Source organism: Seriola aureovittata, chromosome 9 (assembly GCF_021018895.1).
Source record: "Seriola aureovittata isolate HTS-2021-v1 ecotype China chromosome 9, ASM2101889v1, whole genome shotgun sequence".
NCBI lineage: Eukaryota > Metazoa > Chordata > Actinopteri > Carangiformes > Carangidae > Seriola > Seriola aureovittata.
Window position 1 is genome coordinate 865,151 of NC_079372.1, and position 26,489 is coordinate 891,639.

A 26,489-nucleotide genomic window follows, 5' to 3' on the forward strand; every position below is an offset into this window, starting at 1 on the left:
TCAAAAGCATCAAAGAATAAAATCTTTATCCCTTTACCTTTTCATTGGAGGAACCTACTGCAAAGCAGCTTTCCAAAGCCTCAAGGGAACTGACCACCAACCTGAAATTAAGAAACCAGATCAGCACTGCTGCTCCTTTGCCTTAAACCGACCAAACAATCAAAAAAACAAAAACAAAAAGGAAATCTCAACTTGTTGCAATCTGTGCTATTCTAAATGCCAAAACAACACTGAACACAAGAATAATTGCAGTAAGGAAAATAATGTTTTTGTTGCTGTACAAGCGTGGAGATGGTGCATGGCATGTTCACAGTCTCAGGCATGGACACACAAACTGGCACACATGCACAAAACCATACAAACAAGCAGAGAAAGGGCAGTTACTAACCGGTCCAAGGTTGATAAGGACTCAGTTTCACAACTTTTTATTGTATTTTTTGGGAGCAAAAGAAAAAGAACAAAAAAGTGTGAGGATCACATAAAGAAACAAGTGAAATTAAATGGATCAGTTGAACAAAAGATAAGCATGCAAGAAAAGATGACATCACGATAGCCATGCACTAAACACTCTAAAGAGAACCCAGCCCCCATTGTTAAAATTTCAGTTTCGACCCAAACAACTTTTGTTTCATAGCTTGGCCCATGAAGTGTAAAGATATACTAGGTGTGGTTGATATGATCATAAAAACAGTACTGACTGATCCACAATGGTCTAATATGCCCACAGGTACTAAAAGGACAGACGTATAAACAGAATGGCAAAATCTGCAGTATAGATATAAGGTATTTTAAAAGTGGCAGACTGGGCCATTATGAAGTCAAAGAAATTGTCACACTATTTCATCAGATGATGAGTGTGGTTAACTTCTCTACAGGGGATTAAGAACTGCAGATTCCAATCCCCAAAAATTTGTGTTGACCTTATAAGCCCTAAAATAGAAAGCCCATACCTCTCCAGCACAGTGCCACTAGTGGTAGTGGGGGTGGCTATGTCTCCATCAGAGGCACCATTGCCCTGGTTGAGGTTGGGACTGCAGACATTGTTGACCGAGGCAGAGGAGAAGTCCTCTGGTGGATCCTCAGGCCAGCCAAACTGCTCCTTGGTTTTACCGTAGATCTTGATTGAATCAAGCATGGTGACTCCAGCCGGGTCAACAGATGCTCCAACTTTAAAATGAACAGGAAGATGAATCTGCATCAGAAGATGGTTTCTGAACAGTCTGCAGCAAATTCAAGGTGACTAAGTTAAAGGGATCAGCACAGTGTAAAATAAATCATTTGTTTATCCATCCATTAATAACTTAATTATGCTGCACAATGTCAATGACGCAGTTGGCATATGGTCTTTTTGGACCAACAAACAATAACATTCTTCTAGTTTCTAATAATGCTGAGGTATTGCATGACATTTCACTAAGTGAGTTGTCAAACTGATTTCATTGTGACATATAGGAATCTTGGTATTGAAAGGTTCAGGTGGAAATGAACACAGATACATGTCACAAAATACTAATATTTGCAGTAAGGTGATCTTTTAGTGTCACTTTTATTCATTAAATCCTGTAACTTACAATAAAGAAGCTATAAAAATCAATAAAACAACAAACAACCAGATAGTGAGATCATAGCACACTCTCGCTCTTACTAAAGATAGACAGCTTCTTGTCAGCCTGCAGGGCCTCCTCTCTGGTGAAGGGGAAGTCAAACCAACGGGCTCTTGTCAGGTTTATCTGCATGGTTCGGCCAAACACCTCCACGTAGGAAGGAGCCCTCTCAATGGCCTGAGTGCCCACCTGCACCCGCATGCCTGTCATAACCATCGAACTGTTGTTGTTGACTGCTTCCACCGTAAAACCCCCAGGCTAGAAGGAAACAACCAGAATCGTGACAACCTCTGTTTAAGTGTTTACATAATTTATCTAATAGCACATCACTACAACTACAGTTTAAATATGTTTATTATTATTTTAGCCAGAAAGCTCCACTGTGAAATGGAGGTTCACATTTGTCCCATTATATATTTAGTTTACATAGTTTAAGCTGTTTTATATATTACTCATTTACAGCATATCCTTTGTGCTTATAGTGTAAAGTAACATAAAATAAGCACCCAGATGACTGACAGAAGTAATTCACTTTATAAGAAAAAGTTTGTTAAAATAACCCTACCTTTGTGTTGGCCACATACATCCCAGTGGAATTGAGCCTGTGTTTGATCTGCTGTCCATTGTAGACCTGCAGCAAGTCATTGCCCCCAAACTCCACCTCTGTCAGCTGCTGGTTGTGTTCAAAGAAGTCCACTGGAAATGTCACCTGACTGGAGGTTCGGGTGGCTGAAAGCAAAATCATTACATTAAAATTTTAACATATTGCAAGGACACTGAATGTGGTACAGAAGTAAGCATTTTCTTGCAAACACAAACTAAACCACTGAATGTAGTCGTAGAAATTCTAATGAAAATTGGATTACACCTTGGATTGATATGGAATTTCAAAAACAAGAGAGCTGAAGCCATAACAACTGACAGAAAATAGAAAATAAGAGAAAATATTATTGAGGTGTGTTGTGGTTTAGGGTTACTATTCAATTGTCAGCAGTGGTTAACCAGGCATTTAGGCAAATATTCAGCCATTGTTTGGATGTGACGATCACATTGTTCTGCTAAACATTGTGTATGTTATTTCTCTATGTTGGGATCCAGTTGCTTATGGCCCTAGTGATTAATAATAGCTGTGCTTTATAGGCTTCAAACTCACTGGTAGCAGCCGCTTTGCGCTTGCGGACCGGCTTCATGATACTGATACCACAGCTGGGCTGCAGTGAGGGCTGGAGCCAGTAGGAGGTGTTATCCACATTGGCCATGTAGATCCGCAGGCTCCCATCTTCACAGAGAAGAATCATGGTAGTGCGCTGTTGCTCATTACTGGCAGTGTGTCGGATGGCTACCATATCTTGAATCTGGGGAAATAACTGAATGTTAAATTTTGGAAATGGCCCTAAAATCAGCCCAGTAGATGACATTAGGACACTAGGTTCCACAATTACTTCTGTAATTTCACCTGTATCATGTTCTGTTACTGTGTTTGATCAACGTCCAAGTAAAGTGTTACCAGTTTCCCAAAATGTATGTATTTGATAGTAATATAAAAAGGTTTCACCCCAACGAACAAATGCTTCCTATGTACACACAACAGACTCGCCTGAATTGGAACTCTGTACTTGGAGAGACATCCTCTTTCCTTTTCACATAGGCATTCCTTTTTCTTTTCTATACATTGCAGTTTCTAAACACTGAGGCACTATTTACTAAGTTTTAACCTGCGAGTGACAGTTACACTTCAGTACAATAAATGTCCATCACCTTAGCTTTGGCTGGCAGAGTTTTAATCTCTTGGATGAGGAAGGTGTCAGGTTTGACCATGATGACCAGTGGTATGCCTGTCGTCTGCTGCACACAGCACACCAGGCCTGGGTGGTTCATGACCTCAGACCACTGGCACAGAGCAGGTGACATCTTACTGCTACCGCCATTAGAGCTAAAGAAGGCAGGAAGGAGGACAAGAGAGAGATAGAGATATAGTTCCAGTTCCTTACAGTTACCCATTAATTTCCCCTAGATCCAGTGCAGTGGCAAGGAAGTGAAGAGACTGTATACGGTGTTGAAGAAGTGTTACCCTTTGATGTTGATGGGGAAGAGCCTCTGCACGTCGGTGGTGCTACGGCTCACTGTGGCAGCAAAGGACTTTCCCTGGCTGTAGCTGAAGAAAAGCATCTGAAGCACATGGGAGTAATAGACCGACACACCGCCGCCGGCTACCTGCCCATTGCTATCCTGGAGTCACACACAGGAATATTTACCTCAATATTGCTTTCTGCCATTCAGCAATTTCAGGAAACACTGATATGAGTTGTGTTTTGTTGAAAGTGTGGAAACATGAAATCAACCAAACAAAAAATTACAGCAGAAATGCAGCGTAGGGTGGCAATAGTGTAGCAAGCAATCATGTCTTTTGCTGCTGATGTTATTCTGCACAACATTTTGACAATATAATTTCATGGCCTATGTCCTACATCCCACTTACCTTCAAGTCTTCGTGGTTTATCTCCAGAACATTTGTGACATAGAAAGGGCCGTGTTGGGCACTGCTAGATTCGTCCATGATCTGGGTGTACATGTAACCTGCTGAAGACATGATGACAATAATGTTCTTCCCCTCTTCATTGAAAAGGAATGTAGCATCACGGATCTTGGAACTTGGCAGCAGGAAGTAGTACATTGGACTCAGGGCATCCACTGATAAGTCATATATCTGTTAAACAAGGGAGACAAATAGACAAGTAGTTATGTAAGTGTTTTTTTTCAATATGCAAAAACTGCATAATCATAGTCATTATGTTTAGCACTGGTCTTCCCAAATCAATCAAAACACCAATAATAAGTCAATAATCTTAACTCAAAAGTAGGTAAAATACACCTCTTAATAAATACAGTACCTTGACAAAGTCAGCAGTGATGATGGCAAGTTCAGTCTGCGAGCCTGGTAACCAAATGGCTTTGATGATAAAGTTGCCTGTAGCCAGTTGTGGGTGCAACACCAGATGGTCTGACACAGATCCTGTGCTGCTGAAAGTTAGTACATGGCAGTCCTGGGAAAAAATGAAAGAGCAACAAACATAAGTCAGTCAAATACCAAATCTCTATAGCAGCCACTTGCATACAAAAAAAAATTTGTGTTAAATATTCTTGTGTAATTTGCAAGACAATTAAACTACTACAATAAAAACTGATTTTCTGACCTTGAGGCCGCACACAGCCAGGTAGTCTTCATTACAAGGGTTTCCTGTGAGACTGAGGACAGTGAAAGGGACTGGGGCTGAAGCCAGGCGAGTCAGTGTTAGCTTCCTCTTGCTCGAGTCAGCTTGCTTCAGGAGAGTGGATAGCTGGAGAACTGTTATCTGTCCAGTGAGAGAGAAAATAGGTTATGCTGTGTTGTAAAAGGGAAGACACTGCAAACTGGTGATGAAACTTAAAAAAAAAAACTGCTTCAATGATTTACATATAAAATCATAACAAAAGTCATAAATTTAATTTATATAGTACTTATATATAACTAAAGAAAACCAAACAGATATGCACAATAAATGGAGTTGAAATAAATATTAGTTGCAACTGTATATAATTAACAGAAGTGCAGCTTTGTTTGCTAGTTTTGCTGTGAAGCAAAGAATTCTCCTCTCAAACTCCTTTAAGGGAACCAAAAACAATTGAACTAGTTTGTGTGGCTTACCTTTCCCTTTTCATGGCTGACTGCAAGGTGCTGGCGACGGCCATGGGGTGAGGACAAGACACACATGGCAACACGGCGCAGGACATGTGCACTGATGAGCTGGCGTATAGTTTGTCCCTGGTCACCACTATAGTTCATCCTAACATTCTCAAAAGCTCCTTCCTGAGAGCCAAGTGTGGGCACCTGAGGAAAAGAGCCACAGATAAGAACACTAATGCACAGAGGATAAAGAATTTCTAGTTTCTGAATGGGTGTAAATAAAGGATCATGGAAAGAAATGATTTTCCTAACCCCTCCAAACTCTATAGATCATCATACCATTAACTGGTCTGTCATCTCTACATTTTTGTCCTGATTGTGCAGTTCATTGAGGGCTTGCTGAGCCCGGCTGCTGCTTCCCACTGCTGATGCCTGCTGGAAGTTGGTCTGGATGGCTTCCATGAGAAACATGAGCATCTCCAGTATTACTGCTGCAGTGGATGATCCCATCTGTATGGAAAAAGAGATCCAAAAGTGTGAGTCACACAATGTACAGTGCTGAGCATGTAAAAGAAATCTTAAACATATTTTCTCTCACCACTTGTGCTAGCAACTCTTCTTGGCAGCCCTCAATGCTCTTGCACACACTGCTCTTCTTAGGTCTGTCCTCGTCTCCAGATTTGCCATCACAGATTGTGACCTTGCCCTTGTCAGAGGGTGAGGCATTCTGGTGGCGGATAGCACTCTCAGGCATACGCAGTTCACTCTGGAACGCAGAAGACTCTTTGAGAGTGGAGCCCATGCCACTGCTGGGGCTGCGTTTGACCAAGGCCTGCAGATGATATAACATAAAATAAAGCAGTGAGAACAGCAACAGTGTCCATACACACATCAATATAAACTTTAATATCAAATACACAATTTTCACATGGGAGCATCATCTCTGATTAACTTCTTTACAATTAGAATAACTCATTTTTGTTTTCACTTTCCTAGCTTCTCCACAAAGTGGAGTGTATAGTTATAAGGTTGGTCAGAGAGATTGTGTTGGATGGAGATGCACTTTATCTGAACCGCCTCCACAGGCAAACAAAAATCACAGATTAAAAAAGACCTTTGATATCACTGGAACAATTATCAAGTGGATTCATAAATGGAATTTCCTGAATACCAATAGCATATACTTTCACGTTATTATGCCCTTGCAGGATAGTTCAAATCATAATGCATCTAACAAAATATAATCACAAGACTGATACAGAAGAACAAACACAAAGAAAGAATGCAAAAGGCCTATCATACAACAGACTAACAATAAACTGAAGGTAAAATGTAGTTGATGGTTTGTTCATCATCACATGCACATTCAAAAACCCATCATTTAAGATTAGCTAGGAAAGCTGGCCTTTTCAGTACAGAAAATGTTGACAACAGACATTTGTAACATGATTTCTCTCATTTTCTGGCCACTTGTGTGGGCTAGCTATAACCCTGACCAAATGAAATGACTGGATGGAAGTCAATGGGGGAATGACTTGCAAGCCAAAGTTACCGCTGTTGTTCTCTTCCCATGATGACCTGAGGTATTCGGTCTCACCTGGCAGCTGCCATCCTCTTTGGCACCGCAGTCACAGAAGAAAGAGCCATATTTGGCATAGGAGATCTCATGGTCTTTGTGACAGACCTTGGCGCACACTGTGCACACACCTACCCCATCGACCATCTTACAGGTATGACAGTGGTACCTGCAGAATGAAAAGGAACAGGGCAAGACTGTGTATAGGACATCATTTACAGGGTGTCACCTGCATACTCTATTTTGTATATTATGTTTGGAGTCATATATCACAGGACACACAAGTGGTATTTTATCATGCTAACATCTAAAGCTCATTTGTGTATGTACAAAACAGAGATAGAGCAAATATAATCTCATTCTAAAAATAAGCATACAGATTATTTTCCAATACCTGGGTTCAGATAACTAAATCCTTACAGATGCTGCTGTCATGTTAGGGTTAGACTCTAAAAGTAGAGACTGTAGCTACATCAAGGCCTTCAGGTGCTGGAAAATCAGAAACTAAGCAGTACAATGGATACTAAGTAAACTCCTAGAGTTGGTTTCACTGTTTGCAATCTAATACATTAACACAACAGGAAAGAAACACAATGCTTAAGAAAAATGTGTCACTAACACATATTGTTACTTTTCCTTTCATCTACCTAACGCTTAACTATAATACTAATTAAAATAATTCTATGTATCGTTTTTTGACTGTCATCAGTGTGGAGTTATCCTGTTTCCATCAATTATAACAAAGGTCAACAACTTCTGATTCATGTCAACCTACTGTGATTTTTATGGCCCAAATTTTCTTTTTTTCTTTTGATTTAGGGAAGGCTTCCTGGTATTAGTTAATGTTTCCTGTGCGACAAATCTATTTTCAGATCTAACAGCCTTCTAGTTTGTACCAAAAGACTGAAATTTCCCTTAAGCTGAACATGATTAAAAGATAGAAACAACCTCTGATCTCATTCAGGATTAAAACTGAAATCACAGGGAACAATAAACTTTTCTTTACCAGTGCTGGTTCATGAACTCCTTCTGAGTAATGGTGAAGGTGCAGAGTTTGTTGCAAAGGGAGTCTTCATCCTGTCAAACAATGACACACATGTTAAGATGGAGCAAAAACCATAGAAAAATGTGATATGTGAAATGTGACAAAACAGTGCATAGCTTGAATATGTTTTAGTGAAACCCAAGTGGTACAGACTTTTAATATTATATTGTCAGGTACTTGCAGATCACATTGTGCACTCAAGTCTATCTACATGAACTCAGCTGATTGGATGTGTTAAGCTCTTCTAATATTGTTCTTTGACAGTGAAGAAATTAAAAAATTTGAACACATGTAGCAGATTAACTAGAATATGCTACATGGTAGAACAATTGAAGCATAATTTTACTTGCTTCAAAATGTACCAACCAAATTAAACTGTTTAAATGGTGCACTTCACTGCTTATGATTCTACAGAACCTTTGCATTTAAATTAGTAAAGGAATCACAATCATGGAATTCGTGGCCTCTGGATAAAGGGAATGCTTTCTATTTCCTATAAAGTCAAATTCCATGATGTTATGGTATCCTTATGTCCTTTTTGCTCTGGACAGTGCCATGAACTAGACTAAATGCTAGGGCTGAACGATTACTTGCTTATGCGATAATATCCCAATATGATAAAACTTGATTTTCAAACCGCAAAGGCTGCGATTACACTATGGTCACGGGACACACAAGAGCAGTCAGCTAAAAAGGGAGCAACAGCTTGGCGCGCTACACTTTGACCTGTTGTATAATGGCCTATGGCTCGACAGAACCTGGCACTGAGGAAACTTTAGTGTCAAGAGGAGCAGTACATTGGCTGTGTGGAAGTGTTTTGGCTTTAACAAAGGAAGATGCTGCACAGCGTCAGGTATTGTGCAGAACCTGCCTTGCTACTGTTGCTACGTTACAAGGCAACACTACTCGCCTGTATCAGCACAAAGCCATGTATCATAGTTGCACAGCTACAATGCCGACCACCAGTGTGTCCGGTAAGCCAAATACCACCCGACAAGGATCACTGACCGAAGTGTTTGAAAGCATAACTCCATATGAACGTGATTCGAAACGGCACGGGGAAATTACTCAGGGAATAACAGTTCATAGGGAAAGATACGATGCCTCTCAGCACGGTGACCAAGCCTGGGTTTACGGCTTTGATCAATACAGTGGATAAGCAGTACAGCATGCCCTCTCGCACATATTTTAGCCAGGTTGTCAGACCGGAGATGTACAAAAACACAATGAGAGTCGCAGAGATTTTCTCTACTACAAATGACATGTGGTCAAGCCATACAGCGGAGCCCTATCAGAGTCTTACGGTGCATTTCATTAATGAAGACTTCGACCAGCTGGGATCTCCATGAAAAGAACCATGTCTGCATAATGACTGACAATTTTACATGCTTACAAGGCTGTTAGTTAAAGTTAAACTAAGTCAATATACTACTGTGATTGAAGTAGTTAAATAAAAATATGTCATTCATATCAACATGCATCATCTAATTTCATCATGACATATAGGCCTGTCCTACAGGAAAGAAGAGTTCATGTTTAATCTATCTAATATTGTGTGCAATTACATTATTTTCCCAAATCGTTCAGCCCTACTAACGGCCAAGGCATAGTATGCACCACAACCTGAGGGACTTTACATCAAAGTCAGCCTTCAGCAGGAAGTATTAAAAAACTGGTTTAAAGTAACATAAAGGAGTGAGATCTCACAGAGTCCTCTGCCTGGGAATCTTCCTCCTCTACTGCAAGTTCCTCCACCCAGTCTGAGTCCACTTCCATGGCCTTCTCTTCTCCCTCCATCAGCATTGCTGAGGTGCCTTGTCCACTGCTTTGCCGCAAGGCATTCATCACATCAGCCAGATAGGAGATGATGTGGCAGGAGCATTCTAGCATGCTTGCATGCTAAAACCAAGGAACAAGTGCACATCAATTACATTAAAGTTGGTTAAAATGCTAATGCCTTTGGAAACAAATTAGGTCAGTGTTTAAAATGCAATTACATCTATATGGAGTCAAATCTATAAGGTACTTCTATAATTTGTTACAATATACTGATAAATATAAAAACATACCTTTCCTTGGGATACGTTTGTGCTCACTTTTTCCACAACATTCTTCTGTGTTAAATACTTTTTGCTGCAGAGGAAAATTAGAGCAATTTTAAATAAATGTAACTGCTGCATGACCATGGGTAACAGGTTAGGTCACCCAATGCAGAGAATTAACCATTAACATGCATTGCCTTTTACCAAGCAATTCTTCTTGTAAATTTTTTACGTAGCACTGATGCCAAAAAAAGCATAAATCAGGGAACAGCATGTGAATGAAACTGAATTCTTACCATCTGGTCAGCCAGTCGATAGCTGCTCTGTGCAGCTGCAGGTGGCCGGCCCCCTGTCCGGCGCTGGCAAGTGTGGCCATGATGACCATGAGCTCAGGAAAGCCTGTTCCGTCCCCATTGGACAGCATGTCTGTTGCCATGGGAATGAGTGTGCTGAGGAGGACAGTGCAAACTCCTTCACCCACCTGGCTGTTGTCACGCACAATATGAGTGGTCAGCAGCTGCAGAAGCTGTCGGTTTTCCTGCACTATTTCCAGCTGTTCTGAATCCTTCGGTGGTGTGGCTGTCATGCGTGTCAGCCAGGACTGCAGTCGAGAGGGCTCCACACAGGCCAGTTGGGCCAGAGAGCCACACAGGCACAACAGGCTGGGGTTTGGGCTCTTCTCCGCTGAGGACAACAGCATGACCATGAGATTTAAGCTTACGAACACATGTGATACATCTGCAGGTTCCAGCTTTCAAGATTTCTGATTCTTGACACTTTAAATTAAGTGTTTGTTGTACCTCCATATCTTTCTGACATCAGAATACAGAGAGGAGGCTGTGTCTGACATTTTATGTAACTTTCCAACACAAATGATCGGACAAGCACACCCACTTAACGCAGCTCTTGGCCAGGTGTGTCGATGTGACAAAGTATGTAGGTTCTGACCTTCTCTCTCAAGCTTTCAAACTTTTGCATTCTTCACAAAAGCACCACCACTTTTCATGTGTGCAACAGAGTGCAGCACATGCAAGCCTTTGAGGAGAGCTTGTCTCAACATGTGTGTACAATTTTGGCCTCTCATCCCTCTTTATGACAGCAGGCTTTTCACTCCACCTTCAAATTGGGCCAACTACAGCAGCACTTAACACTTTTGCCTTTATATGTTCCTTCATACAAGCCATTCCATTTTAAGTATACCCAAGCCTTTAGATAGGTTTTTTTGACTGAAATGAACAACAAACTTACTGAGCTGGAAAAGCTTGGTGAAGAACTTCAGCACCCTGTTGCAGAACTTGGCTGACAGGTTTTCATTGGCTGTTGCCATCATAATCTGGACGAGCTCACCACTGGAAAAATAAGAGCAAAAAATTTGTGAAGTAGATGTATAAATGTGTAAAAATGCCGACTGGTTTATCAGTTGAGCACAAACCTGAATGAAAAGAACTCTTCCATGGCCTTGCGGACTTGACTGCTTTCAAGCTGTTTTTCAAGGTACTGAAGGCATTCCTCAAGGACAGACTCATCCAAACCACTAGAAAATCAGAGAAAAAAAGGCTTAAGAGCAATGAAATGCAAACAAACAAAAATCAAATAGTTAATTCAAATATATTGTTTAATGCGGTTTTAACAAGATATACCTGTTGGGGTCTGAATGATTGGCAATGATGTTGTAACATCCAGTCACCAAACGCTCGTAGATGCGAGCTAGAAAGGCGTCTGACTCTGATGGGCCGAGGATGCGCTCCAGTGAGGTGCTGCTAATCTCAGCCACACTCTCTGTGCTGCTCTCCAGGAGGAGCGGCAGCAGGGTGCGCACAACCTGAGAAGGATTAAGCTCCTCTGTGCTGAAGAGACAAACACACAGCAATATTAACTGGCAATTAGAGGTTTTTCAGTAACAAACTCTATTCATCACATACTACTGGTTATTTGTGAAATGATTCAGATTTTGCAAGCTCTTACACAATGAGGTCGCCAGTGAGGCGAACCAGCGAGAGTAAGATGTGTTTAAGAGAAGAGACCAGAGGCAAGGACTGACAACTCAGTGTGCCCAGGTGAGCTGCTTGGATGGCACTGATGTAGCTCTCTGATGGAATGGTATCATTGGCAAAGGCATTTCGCTGAGAGAGAAAACAAACCAGGCTATTAGTCTGATAATTGCTGATACAATTCTTTTTTAATATTACATGTTGAGTAGGGCGGGGTATCTATTAAATTCTTTAAAGAATTTAATGTCTCTATAAGATCTACAAGTTAAAATTAAAAAAATAAAATTAACTAAACCAGGAGAGCATATTAAACCGTATGTTTAAAAATGGAAGTTTCAACAAATGTTTCAAAAAAACAAGAAATTAATAAATAAAATAACACATAAAGCAAATAAAAAAATGTATTTGCTCTGAACACGGCTTAGCCAAAGCCAACAGCATAATGTGAGGAGGTAGCATTTTGTGGTCATGTTGTCAGTCTGAGAATTAAAGAAGGTGCAGGTGGTACAAACAATATTAAATTAATAACCTTTTAAGTAACAACTCACTGGTAAAATAAAGGCAAAAAAAACTTAATGGTGAGTTAATTGTCTATATTCCTCATAAGGTGCTTATAAAGAGGGATAGTGTTTAACTGAGCCATAACAGCCAACTTCACTCACATACCCATGAGCCAATGTTAGGAAATTCATTGGTGTGGATGCTGTTCCAAGTCTCACATATTGTCTGGACAGCCGATGGTAAGTTCTGCATGATACTATGACCTGGAAAGTTTCATTTTCAAAGGCTCAGGTTAAAACAGTGAGTATAAAGAAAAGTTGGGAAAGTGAATCTTCTGTTTAACAATATTATTTCTGAGTAATTCTTCCACATACCGAGCATGTTGGCCTTGCAGCGAGTGGAGCCAATAGACAGAACTGCGGCGTAACCCTGGAGCTTGGCATCTGTCAGCTTGTTCTCTCCTTCCTCTGGGATGTTCATTAGTAGGTAAGACCTGTTTATGACAAGTTTGGTTTAATAATTGGATTAAGATAAGGGTTTACAGAACAGATGGATTATTTTAGTTTTCTAGACACAAATGCAAAAAGATGGTTTCTCAGTAATGTATGTAAAACCTGAGTGCTGTTTGCTCAGTCCATGTAGTCCATGCAACTTCACCACTATAAATTTTGGTTGTATTTGTTGGTACATATAGATAGATCCTCTACTGTTCTTGTCATGCCATTTGTTACATGTGGAGGATCATGTGGAAGTCTTGAGGGTTTTTTGTGTTTTAATCCTCAACAACTATAACTACTTTTAATCTGTATTCTTAAATTATAAAATAAGTTCAATCATTCATTCAGTCATCCTTGGGCGCATGGCCTGAATCAGCTTGTCACATGTTCAGAGGAACACAACACAGTGGTTTGAATGAACTTTACTCACCTTGTGAAGGCCGTGTAAACATCAGTGAGCTGTAGTGTGGCTGGCAGCAGGTTCTTTGTGATCTCAGAAGATTTGTGGGTGTCTGCCTCAATGGCAACCTTGGATAGATGGTCATCTAAGGAAACCTGCACTTTAGAGATGACTGCATCCAGTGTATAGATGGCTTGTAGAGAGGGTAACTGATTAAGTGGAAGAATAACATTTGGGTCTACACAGGAGAAGGTGGAAATCTGCAACAAAAGCAAAATCAAGTCGTCACAGACAACAAACAACAGACAACAAAGTTCAAATCTTTGAACAACAATACATATGCACGTCATCAGTGACTATGCTGCAATCATTACCTGTCTTGCAATATACTCCTCTGCTAGCTCCACATCGTATTTAACAGTACTGCACTTAGCAGATGTCATCTCAACTAGTGAGGCTGCTTGGTCTGTTTTCATTCCCTGCTTCACCAAGTGTTCCTGTCAGTGATGGCATAGGCATATTCATAAATAAAATGCAGGAGTATGAAAAATTATTAAAGATATTAAATCACAGGATTAAGGACAGGGTACAGAAGATAGTGTACATTTGAAGTCAGACAGAAACCAAAAAGTCAAACATTTTCCAAATACATCAAGTTTCAACTAGTTTATTTTCAAAAAGCAAAATAATTATATGTAAGATAACCAAAATATCATAAAAATGACAATGAGAAGTCAAATGTAATATTAATTTGAAAAAAAAAAAAATAATAATAATTTATTTACTTTGGCACCTTCCATGCTAATAAAGTAGTACTTTAGCTGTCAACTGACCTTGATCCAATTCACGTAGGTAGATACCCGGAGACGTGAGGACCACCGCAGTGTGTGCAGGATGTCGCTCTCACTGGGATCGCTGCAGCCAGTCTTCAGCTGCTCCATGTAGGCTTTTGAGGGAGGTAAAACACCCAGGATCCTCCACAGTACCAGGAAGTAGTACTGAAGGGAGCAGGCCTCCTGTGCAAGGTAGTAAACATTCACCAATTGCAGTCAGTTGCTGTCAGAGCCGATGTCTGCTGCCATTAAGCTTTTATAAATTCAAACTTGACACATTCCGGTCGTCCTCACATTGAAAGGCATTTGAAATAAAACCACTGGAATGCTTTTGTTTGAAGCACACACAGAAAGTTAGTAATCGACTAATTTAGTGAAAAGTGGTTTACTCCAAGACAGACATTTTGTTTGTGTTTGAATTTTAAATATTGGGAGGGAATGATAAATAAAGGTGGAGACACAGTGAGCTAATAACAAAGAGCTACCAGTGTTGGGAAGGTTTTTTCTGAAATGTTATAGGTTATAGATTTCTAATTACCTGTTAAAAATGTTATAAGTAATGAAACCATTTTAATTACTTCAAAGTAATCTCACTTAAATCATTTGATTACCTTTTGATCACTTTTCAGTACCATTCATTTAGTCTGTTGGTGTCATGTGGAAACGTAACAACCTAATGTCAGCACGTATGCCAAAAAAAGGCATTCCTGCTTGGCCAAAAGATGCAGAGCAACAGAATGATAGATTCTAGATGTAAGCTTTTTACTAAAAAGAATATATTCAGTTGTAACCCCTTTGTAAAATTTTGAGAATTAACTGAAACTGTAATTTAATTGCATTTTTTGTCCCCTACGTAACTGTAACACACTACCGTGTTTTAATTATGTAATTCTCTTACATGTAACTAATTACTCCCCAACACTGAGTGCTACAGGCAACAGGTACTTACAGCAGTTTGGGCAAACCTGTGACGCCACCAGCATCATGGACTTCTTTACCCTGTTGGCACAGTTCATGGTTTGTTCATGTGGTGTGTTCTCACCATAGGAGTGATCGGCTTGTTCTCCTGTCTTCTTGCTGTGTCAAACTGAGAACCTGCTGCCAGGAGTGAGATGAGCCACGCATACAATTCATCGTATTTCACTGCTCCATTGAACAACTTTGGAAAAACCTATCAGAAAAAAATGTACAAAATTATATAATATACAATTATATGAATTATATTTTATAACACACACAGACACACACCCCATCTCAAGAACACACACAACTGTTTGATTAAAAAAAAAAAAAAAAAAAAGGGTCACACCTTGCTGTCTAGTCTGCTGATATCATCTTCAGACGCCTCAGGGGACAGAACGCAGTAGAATTTGGGTTGAACATTTGAATCTAAAAAAAGGTTGAAATGAATGTTAGTGCAAGTTGCTGAGGTTGGGAGATTACCGACATCAATGTGAATGCTGGTGAATCTTGGCTGTGGCTAGTTTTTCTGTTCTACCAGTGACTTTGGTGTGTAGACAACCAGTACTGAGATAATCTTAATCCTAAACAAATGTGGTTGCAAAAACAGATCAAGCAGCTGGTGAGTTTTTGTAGATACTACCATGCTCTGGCCAGTGGCTAAAAGGGTAAATCCTCTTCATTGGTCTTACCTGCTGAACAATGTTTAGCCCAGTTCTCCTCCACCTCTTTGAATCCATAGTAAAGAGGGAGACTGCTGCGTTTGCCACCTTCCTGGACAGAACTTGGCCCAGAGGATGGTGGGGTGAGGAGGTTGTACTGCACCTACAAATAATATTCATGGTAGAGAGTAGTTACATTTCCTGTCACCAAAGTCCCACACATATTTATTCAAAGAATCAGCATTAGAACAGTTATTATTTTGAATACCACTTAATTTGGCTGCCATGTTATTCCTGTAACTAGTCTGAGTCTGTGATATTATTTGTAGAGAAACCAGTAGCTGCTCCAAAGAAGCAATTTACTGGGAAAGTGACAGTGGATATTTTTGAGCTTTGTGTTATAATCATGAGCTGATCTATTAATTTGCTCTGGATTAGTAAATTATTAAATCAATGCATTATTCGATGTTGTTTTAGCTGATAAGGATAAAAATCAAGTGACAAATTTACGTATCAAATAAATACAACAAAACTTTATTTGTGCAATTTACCATCTAGGACAAGACAACAACCATTAGAAAATAAGCATTAACCTGTTCGAAAAGGTACAAGGGAGCCTTGGAGTAGTGGCGCAGGAGGTAGTCAAACACCAGCAACAGGCGGGCCAGGTTGAGGGGCACAGCCTTCAGCTGGGAGTCTCTGCTCTGTGCCACTTCAGTGATGGCCTGGGTGACCAGGGTGAGGACTGACCGTCGCCCACGCTCTGACAGATTGTGGAAAAGGAGCAGCAGCAGCTGGAGGTGCTCCACATTAAGGTCGTCCTCTCCATGAACAGAACCCTGGATAGTGTGTTGCTTCAACGTTCCCAAAAACCTGAGAACAGGAAGGTAAAAGGTAGCAGAAAGAAGAAAAGGGGAAAAAAGAAAACAGTCCAAGTGTAAGCTAGAATACACTTTAACAAGTCAATATTCTATACATTCCCAGAAATCAGGTGTGGTTTTACAAGCTACAGCCCACTAGTAGTCCACTGTATTGGAATACTGATAAGCTTCAAATGCTATTTTAAATTTATGTAACTTAACATGGATGCCAAAGTGAAGCAGTCAAAGGGACAGCAGCTTGAGTAGTTCAGCTCAATACAAACTGATCTCGAATGTATTATAGTGACAGCATCAAGAAAATGGAAACAACCCCATTGCACAGAACAGCTAGATGAGAATGCCATGGTTGCCATACCTTTCCCAGACTTTCATACATTCAGGCACATCTGGTTCTCCTTGCACACTGGCTTTGTGCTGCCATATGAGGAGAAGTCTGGAGAGGACTGATAACGACTGTGGATGAATGTACAGAGGCCAGGGACCCTCTGAAAAGGGCGCAACACCTAACTGCTGAAGAAGGGTGCTCTGGGAATGACAAGAGGTACAATAATAAGACACTGACACTGAATAACCGATTCTCATTATCTTAAGTTGATTACAACAACTTTTGATCAAAAGTCTTTTTTCTCTTGTGTGTGTGGAATAACAAACAAATTCCACTCACCTGCAAGGCCGGGGATGGAAGATCTGATGTCACCAAGGTGTGGTTGAAATGATACAGAGCTAAAGAAAACACTTCATCTGAGGAGCCTGGACAGAAACAGAATGTATTAAACCTAGCAGAGTACAATGCTGAACCAATTATGGACTATACCCACTATTAGATACCAGGCCAATAAAAGGGGATTGGGCTAAATATTTGAGATAATTTGTATGATCCACAGTCTTTTTTTTCAGCCATACCTTTGACATCTTTGTCCACATCTTTGATGATACTGGCAAGTGTAGCCATGTGCTGCTCTGTAAGAGACACGCTCAGGTAGTTGCGGATGAAGTTGTTCCTGGACTTGAGCATTGAGGTGGTGATGAAGTTCAGAATGCTGGAGGCTAAACTGAGAAACTACAGGAACAAGCAAATATGAGTTGTTTGTGCTGTCACATGTTAAAACTTAAAAACTTAAATAACCCATTACTAGTATCATAAGGATATACTGCATATGTTAGCATTAAAAATGATACATGTACTGTTTAGTATTGACTTGCAGCATTATTCTGTATGTTTTCAGGTACACACAAATGAGTCCTCACCAGCTCTGGGTCTTTACGGCCAGCTAAAATGTTGCCATTCTCACTCGGATTCTGCTTACTGGGGCTCTTCAGTCTGGGAGATGTCTCCAGGGGTGGGGGTGGAGGTGGTGGTGGGGGAGCTACTTTGTCTTTGGTGGGTGAAATTGTCTCTTCAAACCAAAGCCCCAAGATGGGTTCACTGTCATCGTCTACAAAAAAAATATTTATATGAATTTCTTAGAGTGGAGCTGAGACACGTTCCACGACTTACAAGAGATGTGTGCGGTGTCATCAAAATGTAAAAAGGTTCAAACTAGTTCATGAAACCTACAACATTGTGCAGGCGGTGGACAAGAGGCAAACACTGCGGTAAAAAGTGAACATATACTCAGGTTCTGCTGGTGAATATCCACTTAAAGAAGACTACAACTGAATTTATCTTCTGAGAACATTTTTTTGAAGATACCCACTAAAACTGTTGTCACTGAGAATGAGATAAAGCCCAGTGATTGTAATTATTTTCCTCTTTTTTCACCAATACACCTGCCATCAAAACAGGTAGTGAAATGATAATGATGCAGTTTATGCTGTAGTGTTTCTGTCACTGTAGATGCTGGAAACAGCATTCTCATTCTCATAGTCAATATCCTGCCAAAATGCCATAATTATGGGTTCTGAAGGTTTTCCAATTGTGTAGCTTCAACAGAATCCTAGAGTTTCAATTGAAACATAGGATTTGGACATGGAGTGCTTTTCACTTTGATGGTTTGGGAATTTTTTTTTAATTAATTAAGAGTAAATCAAAGTTTAAAAGCATTTAAATAGCATGAAATGTTCACTTCATATCTGGATGGATCTGTGTGTGTGTGTGTGTGTGTGTGTGTGTGTGTGTGTGTCATATACATGCTATTGTGCTCCTGGCAACAATGAGACAAACAATGCTTGGGGCTCAGGTTCACACTTGATGCAATACATGAACCTTTTGACCAAAACTTGGACCCGCCCCTCAGCCTTTTTTTTTTTTTTTTTTTTTTTTTAAATCATGGGCCACATTGATTCTATGTCTCCATCCTCCCATGGGATGCAGGAAAAAAATCATTTGGAGGTCAAATTTGAGACATGGCAGATGGGGGCTCTGCCAGATATTCTCAGTTTACCCACACAACATATTTGGGTTTACAGAGTGTGCCTGGCATCCTCATCCACCACCTGATCAAACTCAGATGAAAGCTTTACTCCCATCTTCACGAGTGTAAGACATGTCAGCAGATCTGATTATATGGCTAGAACATTATCACTACATTATGCACTAGCAGCATTTGTCATGGACAGTCCATGACCAGCAGAGAGGTCACAAGGCACCACTCGGGTTCAGAGCAGGCAGGACGTTCATTCCAATCAACCCGTTCTAGGTCTGTCCATAATCCATCATTCAGCATTGATGTTTCCCAGAAGAACTATAGAATCATTAGATAGTGTCCTCTTTAAGACCCCACCCCACTCACTATAGCCCTGGCTGCTTCCCCATCAAAGAGGTTGCATCCTATAGCAAAATTATGATTAGAATTGAGAAGCATCCGACTGCAGGCGTAGCCAGTTAAAGTATTTAAAATATGTATAGATTAATTCAAATACAAAAACAAGAAACAACTTTCAATTTTTAAAAGAATATCACTTTAAGTTGATATTCACATTTGCATGCAACATACAAAAAAAAAAAAAATCAACTTTTCAGGTGACAGCAAGACGTAGCATAGTGTATTTAAGCCCATAGTTTACAAGCACTTCAATTTGTCGTATTTAAGAATAATACCACTGTTTTGATGTGGGTGCTACAGTATTTTGGTATTTAAGACATTTTCAGATATGTGTGATGACTAATGTGATCACAAGGAGAATAGAATGACCAAAGAAAAAAATTTCTATATGAAATAAGGCTTTGTAATATGACCACAAAATCAATATCAATATCACAATCATTTTAAATACTTACCAACCTTATCCACAATCTAAGCCTATTAAAGCATTACCATTAGCCCTCCTTGTGTCGAAAGCTGCATTATTTACAATGATTGCACAGAACGACTACAGGAAAGGGATTGGCATGTGGATGGAAGACATGGTGATTTTAGTAGGTTGCTCTCAAAAGCACCTGGGAAAATATTTTACTCAACACACTGAGAGAAGGAAATTTAGTTGGTCAGTTTCTGTAAATGTTGGTATCAGTGACTTTTCCATTCGTCACCCAGCTCTCTTGTGAGGTTTTAATGCTTGTCAAGTTAAACAATGAGCACCCACATGTCACCATTGGTTTTATTCTTTGAAACACAGCGAGCCACAGATGAACCTCTTTGACAAAAAAATATCTAGATTTAGTTCATGTCAATTACAACACCAGCATCTTTCAAAGTAGGGGCTATTTTGCCAAAGCCTCTTCACCTGTGGCTCTGTTATTTTCTAAGCTATTAGGGCCACAGCTCAGCTTAAATTGTGAGACATACAATAACAAAATGAATCTAGGACAGTGAAGTGGACACCAAGTCTTTGACCTGAGGACAGAAAACTGCTGACCTGAAACACAAGCTGCACTTGTCTTCTCCTGTCTTCTCTCTGCTGAAATAGTAGACACTGTCAACTACACTGTCATTGTGTGATGAAGGGACAAAAAATTGCATTACTTAACTGTGTGTGTGTGTGTGTGTGTGTGTGTGCGTGTGTATGTGTTTACCCTTCCCACTGCTGCCATAACCTGACTGAACCACTGACAGCGCACCTGTTTCACCACTTCACTGATACACCTCAGCACTGACACTAGCTCAGAGATCCAACACAAGCATGACACTACTTTCAGCACCTGTATCTACACTGTGATGAAAAGATATCTGAAGCACCTTGACAGCATCAAATGAAACTTTTGGGATACTGGCTTGTTGGGCACTTTACTCATTAAGTGATGAGAACATAGATGTGTCTCCATCACATCAACAATTAGATGATGCACTGACCATACCTTCTTTTTATGGTCCATACTATAATACTTACTAGATGTAATATGTAATATTGATATAGCTGAGCACTTGCATGCGAGTGACCATGAGACTTCATCTTTGGATCAATATACTGTATATTGTACTTTCGAAGGCTACCTAAAATATAACACTGTCATGATTTTATCAACAATGTTTGAAGTTTGTGTTTCACTCAAGACCCTCTATAGCCATCTGTCTTCTGTCTTTTGTAAAGTCATTTTTCTCCACTGCAGTTTTTCAATATGCAACTACAAATTTATATTATTTAATAAGAATGTTGTAGTTAACAGAGCAGCTGCTTTTTCCCCCTACTGTGTCAAAGTCTTCTGTTCCTTTCAAGCTGAATAAAATATTTAATTCTGTAGACCTTTAAAGTTATTGTTACTTCATCATCAATGCTGTGCAAAAAATATGTGCATTGTGTCTTGAATCATCTGTGCTCCGACAGCCAGGATTTGAGTTAAAACTATGTCCAGACAACAGCCAGAGGTATGATTTTTCTTCTTGTTTAGCAAACGTAAAGCTGCTATGTGGGTGCAGACGCTAGCATGAACTTTCAATTTTATGGAAGCTTTCTAAAGTGCTGATGTACTTGCTTAAATCCAGAAAGATAAAGTACCTTGACTGCTATCCTCCTCTGTACTGCTGAAATCATCCTCGTAGTAGGTGTTTGAATCTGTAGAAGCACTGGCATCACTGCTGACTGAACCCTTCCTCTGCCGTTGGAGAACACAAGCCTGATAGCAGCAAAAACAACGGTGGTCTTAAATGAGGATCACACTTCTCAATCTTTCATCTCACTTTTTCACATTACCAATTTGAAATGAATAATAAGACATGAATGGCAATTATGCAAATAGGAACATAAATGTTAGCACCTTTTTGTAGGAAGTGGAGAGAAGGGTGAAGAGTAGATTTGTCAGGGGCACAGAGTCGATGAGCCTTTGGACCCTCTGGATGGAAGTGCTCTGTGCCATGATGTTGAGCTCAGCTGGTGGCCCATCACTCGCCCAACCCTGCAGGTAGAGATGGAGGGATTGGAATGAACTCAATTTTTTCAAGCACATTTACCCCTCACTTTTTATTCATTTTCTAGACCATAAAAATTGATAAACTAGAATTGCTGTTGAAGGCAGTTGAATGAATGCTTGTCACGCCCGCTAACACATCAGGTCTAATTGCGCACAAGCAGGATGTCTTTAACTGTATGAGCAACTTATCTCATGGTGCAAAAGTGTCTTACCTCAAAAGTGAAAGTAATCTACCAAAAACATGTGTAAAAGAACATTAACACTAATTACTGCATCACTGGCAACATATGAGTGACTCGGAACAAATTTAAGCACAGTTTCTCCGGCACATGCTCTGCCTCTGCCCAAGGGAGGATGAGGAACGTCCACTACTAGGCTGCAGTCTAGCCACAATAACAAATGGAAGATGGCGACAAGTTCAGGCACACAACCTGGTCCAGCTGCAGCACCTCGGCTCGTCGAAAGAAAAAGCCAGAAGAGTCGTGTATGGAAATATTTTTCTTTCAAGTCGGATGATGAGTGGTTGATTATAGATAAAAGCCTGTTTGTAAACGGTGCCTGTGCACTTTCCAAAAAACTGTTGAAATGCTGTGCAATTAAATTTTTACTGCTTATATATTAGCCACGTATTGTTTACTTTAAATACTTGAAGGCTACATGCCACTGTTCTTTTTTGCAGTGTCAAAAGTTGTTTAATTTTATTGGTATATCTATTATATGTACATATTTTTATATCTCAGAGTATTACAATGCTCTGCAATAAAAAGTTGACTGACTGTATATTTTAGCAGTATTGTTTATTTTAAATTCTTGAAGGCTACATGCCACTGTTCTTTATTTTTTTATTCTTATTTTTCAATAAAGGAGTGAAACAGAAAGTACATGGAATGTTCATGGTATTTATTGTGGGGTTTTTTATGTTTTGTTTTTTTACCGTGGTATCGAAATAGGTATGTTTAGTAAGTGCTTCACTTACCCGGTGGAGAGCCTCAACTTGCAGATCCTGGAAAAGTGAAGTCAAAAGTTTGATGGCATGATTTGCCAGGATAACAGACAGAACTCCAAACCCTTGGTGTCTAGAGAAACAACAAAAAATAATTAATGAAGAGAAATCAATTTTCAAGTGATCTTTTTAAAAACAAATATATAAATATAAATATCAGGAATGTGCAGATAGTGTTTTGAATTTAGAAATGAGCCAATAAACTCTCTATACCCAGAATAGTCCAATTCTAAATATAGCTCTTTCTTGTGACCTACTAAAGGTCTGTGATAAAATGTAAACATTTCAGAGCTTTAATTGCAGCAGTGCCAAAACCTTCATTAATACAAATAAAGAAACAGCATAATTACTGAAGATCCAAGGACATATTCATTGGAAGTTACCCTTTGCCAGGACCAAGCTTAGGCGATCCTGCGCCATCCTTGGTGCGAGCAGCAATATCCCGGACACGCAGGGCAGCCAGAGGATCCTTTTCTTTCCCTTTATCCGCCAGGGCAGTCGGACTCAGGTTAAGAATCAGGTACAGGCTGTTCAAAAGGCACCAGGCTCCAAGCAGCTGGAAGTTCTGATAATGCTATATACAAAAAAGTGAAAAAAACATAGCACCAATCACCTAGAATTTAATTCACAGAAACCTTTACACAAAACACAATTCTTAACTTATTTTAGCTTCAAAAACAGTAAACCTCTGGCAAAGTCTAAGGAAATCCAAGGGTACTGAAGTAGTAGTGTTATTTGACTATTCTAGTATAGTACTTAAACATGGCACTCACCTCTCCTCCAGCTCTGCGAGAGTTGCTGATGGCTTGTCCAATCATTTCATAGATCTCCAGCTTTTGCCAACACAAATTTTGCATTAGTTACCATTTTAAACGTGCTGTATTTTGTTAAGGCATTCCAGCAAGGCAGTCATTAGCACTTATAAAAAACAATAGGCAGAGATTTGATGCAATGTATATATATATATATATATATATACAATAATCTCTATGCAGACAGTCAGACTACAAATATGTTTCCCCATAATTATTTCATTATTTGATAGCAGTAAATAGAGCCTATGTTAAACCTTGTGAGTAGAAAGTGAATAAAGTTTCCATGTAGCACCAGACAATGTATCATAACAAACATGACCATAACTTGAGAATATTGTAATCATAATACTCACACATTTCTGGACAATTGTTGCTGCGTCATTTTCATAGTCCTCCTCTTTAGTCCCAGTGGAGGCAGATCGAAGCTGCAAGCCGCTTCCTACCTGCAGAATGGCCATGCAAGTGGCCACACTCACACCTAATTGGGTAAAAAATTGTTTTTACATTTACCAATTTAACTTTCAATACTGTGCGAAGAATGACTATTAAATCATTGCATTCAGTTGCTGATGAAATAGGCTGCTTTAGGGTCTCTTGAGCTTGTTGTATGTATAAGAAAATGGTTGTTGTTTGTTTGTTGAATACTGGACATATCATTTTATTTTATCCACAGAGAGTTACCACCTACCAGCATAGAGGCAGCTCAAAGCCAGCACGGTCATATCCAGTAATCTCCCTGGTGTCAAGGGCTCCAGTACAGGCAGGGAAAGTGTGTCCAAAGCCATGGTTACATCTATCACCAGTGAATGAAATCTGGGTATGGGGTTCAAGTACAGCAAGTTAAGTAATTGCTTTGGAGAAAAACACTTGTCATCTAATACACATGGAGAAACTTAAACAGATGATACTGCCCCATCAAAATAAATCCTATTACAATAATATATATAATATTACTTTACTTAAGAATATTTTAACCTCATGAATAAAAAAAATACCCATTGCGAACAGCAGTGGCATCAGCCACTGTGGCAGGCATGATAAAGAAAGAGTTGGCTGATACAGCATCTTGGAAACGGTTGATGTAGCGTAGAAAGTAGGGCAGGTTGAGGCACACTCGAAGCAACTTCTCAGACCCACCTGGGAATACAAGTTATGGGGAGAAAAAGCTCTAATGAGAAAAGAAAGACGCAAACAAACTTAGCATTTGGCAGTAAAAAATGTCAAGAGCAAAAAATATTTGGTTGGTTGAATGGGTCTTGAAAGATTTTGAGTTCCAGACTACAATTTTTCCACTTATGAAAGTAAAAGATTAACACTACTGAATGTCGTGTTGAATGTCGAACTAAACCAGGATTCTGGTAAATTACCAGTAGATAATGCACTTAAACAGTATCTGCTGGTGGCGTCAGCAAATGGATTACACCAAGAGCCCTTCAAATTCTAAACTGCCATTCAATTTGTAAAAAATTTAACTGAAAACATAATTACAAAGAAATGAGTACTTCAAGTGCCAATGTAGACAAAAACGAGAACATTATTTGTGCATATTAATTTATGGTTGCTTTCTAAAATATATATGTGATATAACTGTAACCTTAGTGCTAATAAGCCAACATTGTCCTGCAATAAAGTAACAAGTTTCTGCTTACCAAGTTCCTGTAAGCTTGACACATTCTGAGAGACAAAGGCATTTTTCATTTTGGCCTGAACAGCTTGATCTGTGGTTTGGTCATCGCAATCACTCTCAGCCTGTAATTGGAGAGAGTTGATAAACATAACAATTATGATGATTTATTATAACTGTTTGTAGTCAAAGAGCAACTGTTTTGTTTGAGGCTAATTAAATTACAGGTTAGGAGTGAGTTCATTTTCAGTAAAGATACTGATAAGAACAAACTGTTGTGGTTAACAGATACATTTAAGCTGTCGACTTCTCATGACAGTAATGGAGTGGCAGCCAGAGGGCTGGTCTGTAACACTTGCCTGCATTTGTGCTGCTGATGGGGAGGCCAAGATGGTGGTAAGGTCAGGGTTAAAAACTGAAGTCAGTTGATTAAAGAAGTTCATTTGTACTTCTTTTTGTCGAAGCTCTGGGTTCACAGCACTGGGCAACTCCTTCTGATCTTCCACTATTAAATGAACAAGAACATCATTTTCTGAGTAATATTCAAAACCATTGATAAGTTCTTGTTTTGGACAAGGGCCTATGGGAATTTTACAGCCCCAGTATGGATAAATATCACTATAGAAACTCAATCTAAACTCAGTCAAAAATGCTTTTTTCATTTTTTAATAACTTGTTCTTTTTGATATGTATGAATAATTTTGCTACTGCTGTGTCACAATCAATTAAGTATTGGTTAAATTTGGTTCATCTCTGAAGGGACACTTACCATCTGAAAGGGTCTTGACGGTTTGAGGCAACTTGGCAGACTTCATCATAGCAGTGAAAGTAATGATTTCTGTGCGATCTAGTCTGCTGCAGCCAGTGCAAAGTCCTTTTATTAGAAGAATCAGGTGTTTCTGAGGAAAAAGTGAACAGTATTACTCGATTTAACTGGTGGGTTGGAAATTTCAAAAATACCTGAATTGAGCCAAAGACAAAGAAAGACAAAATACTGCTGAATTTGTCTTTGGTAAAATTTCTAACTCCTTAAAAGTGACCTAAATCATCTGTTGAATACAGTCCCACAACATAATACTCCTTTCCCCTTCAGTTTGCTTCTCT

General features: G+C 39.5%; 1 protein-coding gene across 7 annotated transcripts in view; it reads right to left on the reverse strand.

The window, feature by feature from the left end:
- The window catches only part of ubr4 (ubiquitin protein ligase E3 component n-recognin 4), a 53,764-nt gene that overhangs the window by 22,903 nt on the left and 4,372 nt on the right, over positions 1–26,489 (reverse strand). The window contains exons 4-51 of one of the 7 annotated variants that reach the window (XM_056386051.1): positions 26,155–26,284; positions 25,745–25,890; positions 25,411–25,510; positions 24,757–24,898; positions 24,450–24,574; positions 24,115–24,239; positions 23,720–23,779; positions 23,330–23,520; positions 22,920–23,019; positions 21,791–21,928; positions 21,532–21,649; positions 20,455–20,493; positions 17,905–18,092; positions 17,560–17,716; positions 17,321–17,406; positions 17,012–17,181; positions 16,369–16,648; positions 15,806–15,938; positions 15,463–15,542; positions 15,196–15,324; positions 14,154–14,336; positions 13,695–13,817; positions 13,351–13,580; positions 12,798–12,916; positions 12,589–12,686; positions 11,897–12,054; positions 11,572–11,778; positions 11,364–11,465; positions 11,180–11,280; positions 10,228–10,615; positions 9,959–10,022; positions 9,597–9,788; positions 7,851–7,921; positions 6,821–7,013; positions 5,867–6,100; positions 5,608–5,778; positions 5,290–5,472; positions 4,799–4,957; positions 4,496–4,648; positions 4,084–4,311; positions 3,676–3,833; positions 3,363–3,537; positions 2,758–2,959; positions 2,170–2,333; positions 1,646–1,862; positions 951–1,167; positions 389–421; positions 38–101 (exon numbers count right to left, since the gene is read on the reverse strand). In XM_056386051.1, the coding sequence (XP_056242026.1) occupies positions 38–101; positions 389–421; positions 951–1,167; positions 1,646–1,862; positions 2,170–2,333; positions 2,758–2,959; positions 3,363–3,537; positions 3,676–3,833; positions 4,084–4,311; positions 4,496–4,648; positions 4,799–4,957; positions 5,290–5,472; positions 5,608–5,778; positions 5,867–6,100; positions 6,821–7,013; positions 7,851–7,921; positions 9,597–9,788; positions 9,959–10,022; positions 10,228–10,615; positions 11,180–11,280; positions 11,364–11,465; positions 11,572–11,778; positions 11,897–12,054; positions 12,589–12,686; positions 12,798–12,916; positions 13,351–13,580; positions 13,695–13,817; positions 14,154–14,336; positions 15,196–15,324; positions 15,463–15,542; positions 15,806–15,938; positions 16,369–16,648; positions 17,012–17,181; positions 17,321–17,406; positions 17,560–17,716; positions 17,905–18,092; positions 20,455–20,493; positions 21,532–21,649; positions 21,791–21,928; positions 22,920–23,019; positions 23,330–23,520; positions 23,720–23,779; positions 24,115–24,239; positions 24,450–24,574; positions 24,757–24,898; positions 25,411–25,510; positions 25,745–25,890; positions 26,155–26,284 (7,224 nt within the window). Of the gene's footprint in view, positions 1–37; positions 102–388; positions 422–950; positions 1,168–1,645; positions 1,863–2,169; positions 2,334–2,757; positions 2,960–3,362; positions 3,538–3,675; positions 3,834–4,083; positions 4,312–4,495; positions 4,649–4,798; positions 4,958–5,289; positions 5,473–5,607; positions 5,779–5,866; positions 6,101–6,820; positions 7,014–7,850; positions 7,922–9,596; positions 9,789–9,958; positions 10,023–10,227; positions 10,616–11,179; positions 11,281–11,363; positions 11,466–11,571; positions 11,779–11,896; positions 12,055–12,588; positions 12,687–12,797; positions 12,917–13,350; positions 13,581–13,694; positions 13,818–14,153; positions 14,337–15,195; positions 15,325–15,462; positions 15,543–15,805; positions 15,939–16,368; positions 16,649–17,011; positions 17,182–17,320; positions 17,407–17,559; positions 17,717–17,904; positions 18,093–20,454; positions 20,497–21,531; positions 21,650–21,790; positions 21,929–22,919; positions 23,020–23,329; positions 23,521–23,719; positions 23,780–24,114; positions 24,240–24,449; positions 24,575–24,756; positions 24,899–25,410; positions 25,511–25,744; positions 25,891–26,154; positions 26,285–26,489 lie in introns of all 7 variants that reach the window. The other 6 variants (XM_056386054.1, XM_056386050.1, XM_056386055.1 and 3 more) reach the window with 6 other exon arrangements.